We start from the raw sequence: 10,451 nt of genomic DNA, 5'->3' as shown, positions 1-10,451 counted from the left end.
GGGGGGGGTTGTAAATGACTGAGTTTGATTATGAAATTCAAATAGTGACCAATACAGATCTTACCCTTTTATCCAATGGCTAGATTTGCAACATCACCATGCCACATGCCAAAAGTAGGTTGATCAGGGAGAAAGTCCTTGGGTGAGTCGTTTAAAGGATCTTCTAGCTTGAGGTATTATAGTTTGTCCAAAAAAAAAAAAAAGTATTATATTATACTAATTAGAAGTTAAATTCAAAAAGTTTTGACTTCTTCTTGTGTAATCCGGAAAAGAAAAGGAAAAAGCTGGATATAGACTTGGTTAGGGGTGTCAAACCTAGGCAATCCAAGCCTGTTCGAGCCCACCCGAGCTCGGATAGGACCTAGGCTGTGTTTCAGCCCATAGGACAGACTTCGGCGGGAATTTTCAGGCCCGATTCCAGGCTTAGGTTGAGGTGTTGGACTGAGTCAGCCCAGCCTGACCCTATGCATACAAAATATCATACTTTTTTTTTTTTTACCTTTTCTTAATCACACCACGCACTCATGTTTCTCTTTTTTCCCCTTAATATGCATTATTGGCTTTCAAAATTTGAGAATGGATGGGTGAATGGTCTCTCTCTCTCATCCAAGTGGCATTATATGGGATTGTCATGGTCAACCAGGGCCAGCCCATCCCTGACCAGGGTTGATCAGGGTCAATCTGGCTCAATCTGGGTCAATTTGAGTTGGGATAGGTTGGGATGAGCCTGACATAGTTGGGCTTGAGTTGAGATATCTCATCCCGTCCTAGGGTTGGACTGGAGGCTGAGTTAATAGACCTCAAAGCTGGGTTGAGGTTCTTAAAAATTCAGCCATTGAACCACATAGAGTTGGTTGTTAAAGGAAATTCCAAAACTTCTATTGGTTGTTGATCTTCTAATTGAAGTGAACCCCCCTTGGAGGCTGTCTAATTTAATAAACCGTGCTAGACTCTTGGCATATATAATATATCCAACATTTATGTCATATAGGTGAACTAAGAGCCCTATATGTGATTTCGGATGGACTAGCTACAAGGTATTCTTGAGGAATGATGCATATTTAAATTTGAGACTGTCTAAATTAATGATACCTCTATAGGTGTATTTAAAATTTACACCTTTTAACTGTCCATCTTTTTCGTTGGAACTCTATGTTGCGATCATAACTCAGATCTATGCTAAGGTTTTTGACACTAAGGGATGAAGAGAATCTTTATTCCAAAAAAGAATGGAGATAAGCTGGCATGAAGAGCGGATGAGATGAAAATTCAATAAAGTAGAGAACAAATTATTGAGAATAAAAATGATTTACACTGAAAGTTCCCTAGACAAAGTTCAAATTCAAGAAGACTATAAGTCAACAACATAAATATACTTGAACCCAGCTAGTAATGGAGAAGGTCAAGTGCTTCTAATAAGGTAGCTCTAAATCTACCCACATTGATCTTTACATTTTGCTTATCCATGTATACAGATTTAAATAGTCCCCAGCTATGATTAGTTACTGAAGAAGGATCCTTAATGACTGGATGATCAAGAGGGTACTGTTGTAGTAGAGAGCTCTCTTCTACCTTGATCTTATACTCCAAATACCTTAAGTCCATCTCCAAGGTAGGTTGCTTCCCATAACAATTAGAACCTACCCATTCAAATCCACCCCAAGGAAGTACCTGTATTACTATTGCATTGGTAGGAAGGAAAACAAAGTTTGTGAGCCCTGCTCCATGAACTCCTAACATCACATCACAAGAGTTCAAGACAAGGGAGAACTCATTCAAATTCTTTGTAGCCTCAGAGACAACCACTTCAAGCCCTAAGCTTTTAGCCATTTCAGCTATTTCATCAACATTCATAAATGATCTAGACCCTTTACGTGATATGATCAGAAGCTTAGGCTTCTCTTGTGTATGAGGACCAATCTTGATTGCAGTTGATTTCTTCAATGAATAGGCCTTTCTTAAGAGCTTCCTGAACATTTTCATGGAGTACCCATTTGAAGCTGTTAAGGGATCAATTTTCAAGTCCTTGTAAAACTTTAGACCCACAATCATACGCGGGAAACAACGAACCTTATCATCGGTATCAATATCGATGATTTCATACTTAGAAAGTTGTTCTAGTACTGCTTGGAATTTGATAATCCAATCTTTTTCAAAATTGGCGACAAGAAACTGAACTTCACCATGAAATTGGGCGGAAACTGTAAAGAGAGGAATGAGTAAATCGGAAAAAGAATGGAATTGATTATCTGAGTATCCTCCAATTGAGAAGACAATGGCCGGAACATTGTGATTTACTGTACAAGGTGGGGCTTCTTCATGATCCACAATGGCTTTTACTGAGAATTCCTTAATAAACTTCATTGCATTTCGGTCATATTTTCTAGGATGAGGTTTGATGAACCATGATTCATCTCCTTCCAAAGTACCCATTTGAGATGAAGCAGCAAATAAGATGGTGGAGGAATTACTACCATGAATCCTTACATCTCCCTCAATATCACAAAAGTCGAATTTCGGGTTCGAAACATTGCAAATTGGCTTTCTCTCCTGTTTCAAAATTATTAATTCTCCACCTGAAACTTCACATGGAGAACAAGTGAATGAAATTAAATAGGTATACCTTAAAGTGTCAACACATTCAAGATTAAAAGAATTATCTTACTTGATGGCTGAGAACTGTTTGTGTCCTCAATTACTAGTTTATTGAGGCCAGTGCCCATTGACAGTTGCAAATTCGCTGCGAAAATATATAATTAGTAAGAAAATTTGATGGAGATGCTTGCACAATGCATAAAAACTGAAGAATAAACTAACTTGAGAGAGTTTTCTTTTGGCTTCAAATTGGATACAACTGAATGAGGGCTATATAGTATATGTGATTGACAGAAAGAATAGATGTACTATGTCTCTAAATACATTTATATGAAAGAGCAGAACTAGGGCCAGATGACTTACAAATTGGTAGAAGATCCAAAAAAGGTTTAAGAAGAGTGAAGGTGGTTAAAGCCAGGATGAAGTATCCTATAAATACACAATATCCAAGCTTCGGCTCATACCAACTGAAGCTTTTAGCAACCACTCTATTGCTTGTCATCTTCGACATTCTATTGTAGGCCTCAGAATAAACAAGCCCTATAGGAATGCTTGTGTGTGTGAGAGAGAGAGAGAGAGAGAGAGTTGATATTAGGTCATTGTGAATTGCTTGTAGCAGCTAAAATACAATGCAGGGCTATCTCTTTATATGAATTTATTGTAAGTAGTGGTTTCAGTTTCCATTTTCTAATGATATATATCAATGTTGGTTGATGTTGCTACTTAATCTGAAATGGACTGAAAGGGACACAGTACGCATTCTATAGGGGAGAAGTGGAGAACCTCTACTCTATAATTTTCTTTTGTTTTAGATTCTTTTTAATATGGAGCATGAGCTGTCGACCATGGATTCTCTTAGGTTGAAAGTAATTGATCAACTAGAGCTGTTAGGGAAGAGGTTAAAAATGGTTCATTTCATTAATATGGGGAAGAATCTTATGTTGGGTCTACCATACCAAACCTTTTTTGTTAGTACTTTGTAATGATCAGTGCATATAGCCAAGTCACTATATATAATAAGTAGCATGATTAAATGATTCAATTCTTTAATCATCTTCACGCAAAAAGATAGTAATAATAAATAAATAAATAATAAAATAAAATAAAATAATAATAATAAAAAAAAAAAAAAAAAAACCAATCTGTAATCATCTAAATTAAATCTAAGTGTTACTCGGTTAGAACAATTTGGACTATATTTCAATGATTCTTTCCTACCCAAATGAACGATTGAAATGCACTTTTCTGGTTTGCTCGGTTGTGCTGAATTTTCTTCCACTAATTTAATTTGATGGAAACATAAGACACATGGCATGTTTTGGGCGCCCTAGATTAGATTTTTTTTCCGTAAGAGTTTTTTTAGTAATTATAGTAACCTCCACACAGACACATACACATTTAATATGTCAAATTTTTTTTTTTTTTTGTAAATCATGTCATTTCATATATCTACTTGAAAAAATGTATAGTTTTTAATAGTAGTATTATGACAAACTCTTTTATTTTGAAAACCTTTTTCTACCTCTACATTAAATACACATGTAGTATTTTGAAAACCTTTTTTTTTTTTTTTTTACCTCACACATGTAAGAACTTGCAATAAGATCCTCTTCAGTAGAAGGTGTAAGGGAGATCTACACCATATGCAGTAACAAAGATACATGTCTAGATGAGATCTCTTAAAACATAAGGACTAAGTAAATCCTTGGTTTCTGGGTACCATGCATCTCATATAGCTCTTGGAGACGCTGAAGCATGATATTATTCCAAACTTAGAGGTTGTTTTTTATTTTTTCAATCTTAGTATGTAGCTGCTTCATACTGCCTTCATTTGTTGCTTTTTTCGGGTCTCCACCTCTTTATTTTTCACTATCACTCCTTATGTGGATTAATCCTAACTCGTTTGATAGGCCTCTGCTATCATAATTACAATCCATATATCTATGAGTTCCTATAATGCTCTATTTGGTTGTCAGGGGAATTAGAGGGAAGAAAAAGTGAATTTCAAACTCAAAAAAGAAACTTTTGTAATCATTACCCCATGCGATTACATTAGTAACTCCAAATCATTCCATATTTGATTATTAAATTTCACTTTATTTTACATACAACTCTTTACTATAAAATGTAAAATATATCATTACTGAATATGATAAGAAACTTAAGTAATTTATACAATCACATAGAGTAATCTTTACCAAAAAAAATAAAACATGGAGTAATGATTACAAATTTCTTTTTTAAATTCGAAAATTTCAATTCTCTTCCCTTTAAATTTTCTATGCAATCAAATATCTTCTCTTAGAGCCTGTGGGTTTTTTAGCCTGTCTTCTCCCCAAATCAGATTAATGGTCTTGGATTGTCCATCATGAGTGGGTAGAGGGTTTGTCTCCCCATTAGGCTATTGGTGTGCACTTGAACCTCCCTTCATCTGAGAGTTCTTAAATGGCATGCCTGAGATATAGGCAATTGTTAGTTGCATGCCTTTTCTGCTAATGGTAGATGTCGTATAAGCATGGCTTGTGCCACTTGGCTTGACCTTTGTCGGGAGCCCCTTTGCATATAGCATTTTGAAGACTAAAATGAGAGGCATGGTCAAATCGATAAATTACCTCCTTTGGAGCATGATCATGCTCTGCTCTATCATGAAAGAGGCTTTGGCAGTCGGGGCTATGGTGTTAACCTCGGCATTCTTATTATGATATAGTCTTCTACTCCCGCTAGTCCCAACTCCTGACTTGATTGTTGTCAGTCTAGGTAAGTGTAAATTTCTATCTCAAAAGACCAATCTAATAAGGTGTTCACGAGTATATAACGAAAGGGGTTGTCCAACTCAGAATCGATGTGGGACTAATATGACTAATAGTAAGCTGTTATGCTAGATGGCCAGCCCAACTATCTATAATTTTTTTTGGGGAGGGGGGCGGGTGTGTGGTGTGGAAACAAACTCAAAAGAAGAAAAAAAAATAGAGCAAGAATAAAACTACAAAAGGCAAATATGAGTACCCCTAGTTTAAAATTACAATGTACTCTGATGTGTTCCACGAGAGGCAACAATTCTGAATTCTAAATTATGAGGTTCATCCTGTACATGCCAGATTATGAATTAGTAACCGCATCTAATCTCCAAAAAAGTCTCAATTGTTTTGAACTTTCTATTCTTGGAATGAGATATTTACAGAATCCCCGTGATAGGATCAAACATATTCCTGTATATTACATGAATTCTCTTTCTTATCCTTAAGCAAGCCCTCAGAGAGGGCTTAGTTGATCCATGAGTTATGTTTCGTATTCCTTTTCTTTTTCGTTTATTTCAAGAAAGATATCAATCAATTCTGAATAAAGAAACCCTGGGAGGGGAGTGTACGAGTTAAAGCAGGCCAGGCCAGGCAATGAACTCTGGGTGGCCTGAGATTTTACTTCACTACTTATTAAAGGACCAGTCCGAGTTTAATTTCCAAGTCTTGGGTGAAAGATTAGAGCCCAGTCTAATAAATTATTCAATCATGGGCTTATCTTGGTCCAGCCCAAGCATGGCTAAGTTCACTGTCGCAGACTGAGTACTAAAAACACACATTTCAAGAATGGACTTGACAGCATTTTAACAGACTTATCTGAATTTAACAGCCTAATCTCTACTGATAATTTTTTGAAGTGGTCTTGGCCTACTTTTGATTGGCTGATGGACATGGACCATCTTTTCTTTAACATCCACTCTGCATATAAGGCTTTTGAAAACTTGGGCGCAAAAAGCTCTGAACTCTAAATGTCGATATGTAAATTTTATCAACTAAGTTATCGTTTCTCTTTCAAAAAAAAAAAAAAAAATAGATGGACTTGAAATAAGCTGGCTTGAAGAGTGAATGAGACTAGAATGCAAGCAGGAGAGAACAAATTATTGGAAATAAGAAAAGATTTAAACTTTTTATTCTCTAGACCAATTTCAAATTCAAATTCAAGAAGACTTGAAGTCTGCAACTTAAATACACTTAAAAACTCTAGAAATGAAGAAGGTCAAGTGCTTCTAATAAGGTAGCTCTAAACCTACCCACATCAATCTTTACATTTTGTTTATTCAAGTATACAGCTTTAAATAGTACAAAATTATGCTTATGTACTGAACGAGGATCCTTAATGACCGGATGATCAAGAGGGTACTCTTGTAGTAGAGAGCTCTCCTCTACCTTGACCTTATATTCCATGTACCTTAAGTCCATCTCCAAGGCAGCCTTCCCAAAAGAATTAGAAGCTAACCATTCAAATCCACCCCAAGGAAGTACCTGTATTAGTATTGCATTGGTAGGAAGGAAAACAAGGTTTGTAAGCCCTGCTCCATGAACCCCTAACATCACATCACAAGAGTTCACAACATGAGAGAATTCATACAAATTTTTCATACCCTCAGAGACAACCACTTCAAACCCCAAGCTTTTAGCCATTTCAGCTATCTCATCAACATTCATAAATGATCGAGACCGTTTTCGCGCTATGATCAGAAGCCTAGGCTTCTCTTGTGTTTGAGGACCGATCTTTATTGTAGTCGATTTCTTCAGTGAATAGGCATTTGTTATGAGCTGCCTGAACATTTTTATGGAGTACCCATTTGAAGATGTTAAGGGATCAACTCTCAACTCCTTGTAATACTTGAGACCGACAATCATACGAGGGAAGCAATGAACCTTATCATCAGTATGATCAATGTTGATGATCTCATACTTAGAAAGTTGTTCTAATATTGCTTGGAACTTGATTTTCCAATAATTTGCTAAGTTGGTGACAAGAAACTGAACTTCACCATGGAATTGGGCTGCAGTTGCAAAGAGAGGAACGATTATGTCGCTAAAAGAGTGGAAGTGGTTTCCTGAGTATCCTCCAGCTGAGAAGACAATGGCTGGAACATTGTGATTTACAGTACAAGATGGGGTTTCTTCATGATCACCCACAATGGCTTTTACTGAGAATCCCTTAACAAACCTCATTGCAGCTTGATCTGACTTTCTAGGATAAGGTTTAATGAACCATGATTCATTTCCTTCCAAAGCACTCCTTTGAGATGAAGCAGCAAAGATGGTATAGGATTTACCATGAATCCTTACATCTCCCTCAACATCACAGAAGTCGAATATTCGGTCTGAAAAATTGCACATTGGCTTTCTCCCCTGATTCAAAATTCCCTTTCCACCTGAAACTTCACATTAAGAACAAGAAAATGAAATTAATTAGGTATATCTTAAAGCTTCAACACATCCACTAAAAATATCTTAAAAGAATTTTCTTACCTGATGGCTGAGAACTGCTTAGATTTAATTTCTGAAAATGACTTGTGTCCTCAATTAGTTTAGTGAGGCCAGAGCCCATTGAAAACCGCAAATTCGCTGTGAAAATATATGATAAGTAAGAATTTTTGGAAATGCTTGCACAATCCAAAGGAACTAATCAATACACTAACTTAAGAAAGTCTTCCTAGGCTTCACATTGAACTTAAGAGAGCAGAAGACAATGGGGGACACAACTGATAGAATGCTATGTAGTCTATACACATTTATAATCAAGAACAGAACAAGAACAAGGGCCAGAGTAACTTACAAATTGGTAGAGCAGGATCCAAATAAGGCTTAAGAATAGTGAAGGAGCTTAATGCCAAGATGAAGTATCCTAAAATTATCCAATATCCAAGCTTCTGCTCATACCAACTGAACCTTTTAGCAATCTCTCTATGGTTAGTCATCTTCGACGCAATTGTAAGTCTCAGAAAAACAAGACTCAGCTAAAATACAATGCAGGCTTACCTCTTTATATGAAATTATGATTAGTTGAGGTTTCAGTTTCACTTTTTTTGAATGAAATCTATCAATGTATATATTATTCATGTTGGTTGATCTTACTACTTAATGAAATGGACTGTGAGGGACTCGGTATGTAGTCGATTTAGGGGAGAAACATTTCTATAATTTTGATTTGTTTTCAGAAATTTTCTAATATGGATCATGAGATTCTCTCTTGTTGAAAGTAATGGATCAACTAGAGCTGTTAGAGAAGAGTTTAAAAATACTGTCTTTCATTAATATGGGAAAGCATCTTTTCTTGGAGCTACCATACCAAACCTGGTTTATATAAAGCTTTGGGCACCCAAAACATAACACTTGTACTTTGAAATGATCAGAATCTATACCTTAGTCAATCCCACCTTACAGATTATAATAAATTCATAGATGTAGTATCACTAGATGATTAGAGAATCATCTGATCTAAGTTTTACTAAGAACATTTTGGACCGTATTTGAATGTTTCTTAGGGGCAGAGGGAATTTCCAATGAAGCCGTGAAATGCGTAGAGATCGGAAAGAACGTCAACGGCGAAAGCACTCTGCTGGGCGGACACTGACACAGAGAGAAAAAGCTAGAGATCAATGGATTAGATCCCCATAGTCTAGCGAAACGAGATACTAGGTGTTGTGCATATCGACTTGTGCAGTGCTGTAGCTAACGTGTTATTATCCCGCCTGGGGAGTACATTCACAATAATGAAACTCAAAGGAATTGACGGGACTGCTCAAACGATCAATAAAAAAATGCACTTTTCTGGTTGATTCAATCATGATGAGATTTCTCTAATTTCTATTTCACATATTTTTAAAAACTCTCACCTACCACATATCTCTGTCTTGCATTCTTTTTTTTTTTTTTTTTTTTTGTTGGGGGGCTATTTCCCTTTGAAATAACCAAAAAAATTCCACATGGTAGGTATATTTATTTATGTTTTTAATCTTAATTTCCCCATTCGTCACATGGTTCTATGTTAGTTACAATATGTAATGTTTAACAAAAAAGTTACAATATATATAATGGTCTGAAAATTATTTCAAAATCCTACTTGAAACTGTCTTATCAAAATGGATCGGTGAGAAAACAAGGAGAAAAACTTATTTCACAGTGGTGGTTGTTGAAGAAAATTCAAGGATTCTTATTGGATGACTGTCTTATACATCAAGTGGCCCTTAAGGCCATGGATGATGTGAGCACACAAAAATTAAACCTATATTTTTTATGTTTAAGGTCAGTAAAGTAAAGTATATATTTAAATGGGTGAAAATATACACAAACTAAAATTGGGAAACAAAAATACTCCTAGCATTTTATTCCATCTTCGACATTGCCATTAGCAAAGAAGGAAGCTAAGACAACTTATAAAATAAAAATATTGAAAAACAGCCTAGACAACATACAGAGTGAAATCTAGGCCTCTCCATTGCATCCCATTCCATATCGTTAACCGAGAACCTTGGAGGGGTGTCCCAAATATGCAATGATCGAGTTGCCTATGCATGCTTTGCTTGACCATCCACTACCATAGTCACTTCACGAAAACAATGATGAATATTCCATTGAATCCCGTTCAGCTAAAAAAACTAAACCTACATAACCTCGTAGACAATTTGATAGAAAAAAAAAAAAAAGACTAGAAATTACCACTTTTCTATTAATGCACGATAATGCAGATGGTTGGGAAATACAACTCTACAATTTTTTTTTTTGGTGTCCGGACTAGCTTACGTTCACCTCAACTAATCCTCGGAGCGATTAACGCAGCAACCTACCGCCATGGTCTCTACATAAATCGCAGATGCACAGATGGAGAATTGAACCTGAGACCGTGTGTCTATCCACACAATCTCCAATCTCCAATCTCCAATTCGCCCTAGAAAATTTATCTAAACATGACAAGGACTAAATAATGAGATGGAAATTGTTTTTGTAAGGTACTTTTTAGAAGGATTTCCAAAATGTTATATCACGTGAATAGATGATGTGGTAATTTTGATCATTAGCTACAGATGACATTATCTTGATTAGCCA

General features: G+C 36.0%; 2 protein-coding genes across 4 annotated transcripts; both read right to left on the bottom strand.

Moving 5' to 3' along the window:
• Positions 1–1,248: 1,248 nt before the first annotated feature.
• Positions 1,249–3,180, bottom strand: LOC122070985 (alpha-1,3-arabinosyltransferase XAT3-like). Of its 2 annotated transcripts, none has more exons than XM_042635246.1 (3): positions 2,959–3,180; positions 2,666–2,740; positions 1,249–2,582 (listed from the first exon to the last, which is right to left on the bottom strand). In XM_042635246.1, exons 1-3 carry the CDS (start codon positions 3,104–3,106, stop codon positions 1,387–1,389), a joined length of 1,419 nt encoding a protein of 472 aa, XP_042491180.1. In that variant the 5' UTR covers positions 3,107–3,180; the 3' UTR covers positions 1,249–1,386. The 2 variants fall into 2 exon arrangements, with proteins under 2 accessions (XP_042491180.1, XP_042491181.1); XM_042635247.1 differs by having other exon boundaries at positions 1,249–2,576.
• A 3,330-nt stretch (positions 3,181–6,510) lies between these two features.
• On the bottom strand, positions 6,511–8,590 carry LOC122070977 (alpha-1,3-arabinosyltransferase XAT3-like). 2 transcript variants are annotated; one of them, XM_042635237.1, is made up of 3 exons: positions 8,182–8,590; positions 7,875–7,970; positions 6,511–7,777 (listed from the first exon to the last, which is right to left on the bottom strand). In XM_042635237.1, exons 1-3 carry the CDS (start codon positions 8,321–8,323, stop codon positions 6,594–6,596), a joined length of 1,422 nt encoding a protein of 473 aa, XP_042491171.1. In that variant the 5' UTR covers positions 8,324–8,590; the 3' UTR covers positions 6,511–6,593. The 2 variants fall into 2 exon arrangements, with proteins under 2 accessions (XP_042491171.1, XP_042491170.1); XM_042635236.1 differs by having other exon boundaries at positions 6,511–7,783; positions 8,182–8,579.
• Positions 8,591–10,451: the final 1,861 nt, after the last annotated feature.

The sequence above is a fragment of the Macadamia integrifolia genome, unplaced genomic scaffold (assembly GCF_013358625.1).
Source record: "Macadamia integrifolia cultivar HAES 741 unplaced genomic scaffold, SCU_Mint_v3 scaffold_170A, whole genome shotgun sequence".
In the NCBI taxonomy this organism is placed as follows: domain Eukaryota; kingdom Viridiplantae; phylum Streptophyta; class Magnoliopsida; order Proteales; family Proteaceae; genus Macadamia; species Macadamia integrifolia.
Note: the sequence above shows the minus strand (reverse complement) of the source record. Positions and strands in the feature narration are given on the sequence as shown.

Bases quoted from the DNA above. Each gene is read 5' to 3' on its own strand.
- LOC122070985 (XM_042635246.1), bottom strand. From the start codon at position 3,106: ATGTCGAAGATGACAAGCAATAGAGTGGTTGCTAAAAGCTTCAGTTGG. The intron at 2,741-2,958 runs GTAAGTCATCTG...ATATTTTCGCAG, and splicing joins TTTGGATCTTCTACCAATTT to CGAATTTGCAACTGTCAATG. The intron at 2,583-2,665 runs GTAAGATAATTC...CTCCATGTGAAG, and splicing joins AAACAGTTCTCAGCCATCAA to TTTCAGGTGGAGAATTAATA.
- LOC122070977 (XM_042635236.1), bottom strand. From the start codon at position 8,323: ATGACTAACCATAGAGAGATTGCTAAAAGGTTCAGTTGGTATGAGCAG. The intron at 7,971-8,181 runs GTAAGTTACTCT...ATATTTTCACAG, and splicing joins GGATCCTGCTCTACCAATTT to CGAATTTGCGGTTTTCAATG. The intron at 7,784-7,874 runs GTAAGAAAATTC...CTTAATGTGAAG, and splicing joins AAGCAGTTCTCAGCCATCAG to TTTCAGGTGGAAAGGGAATT.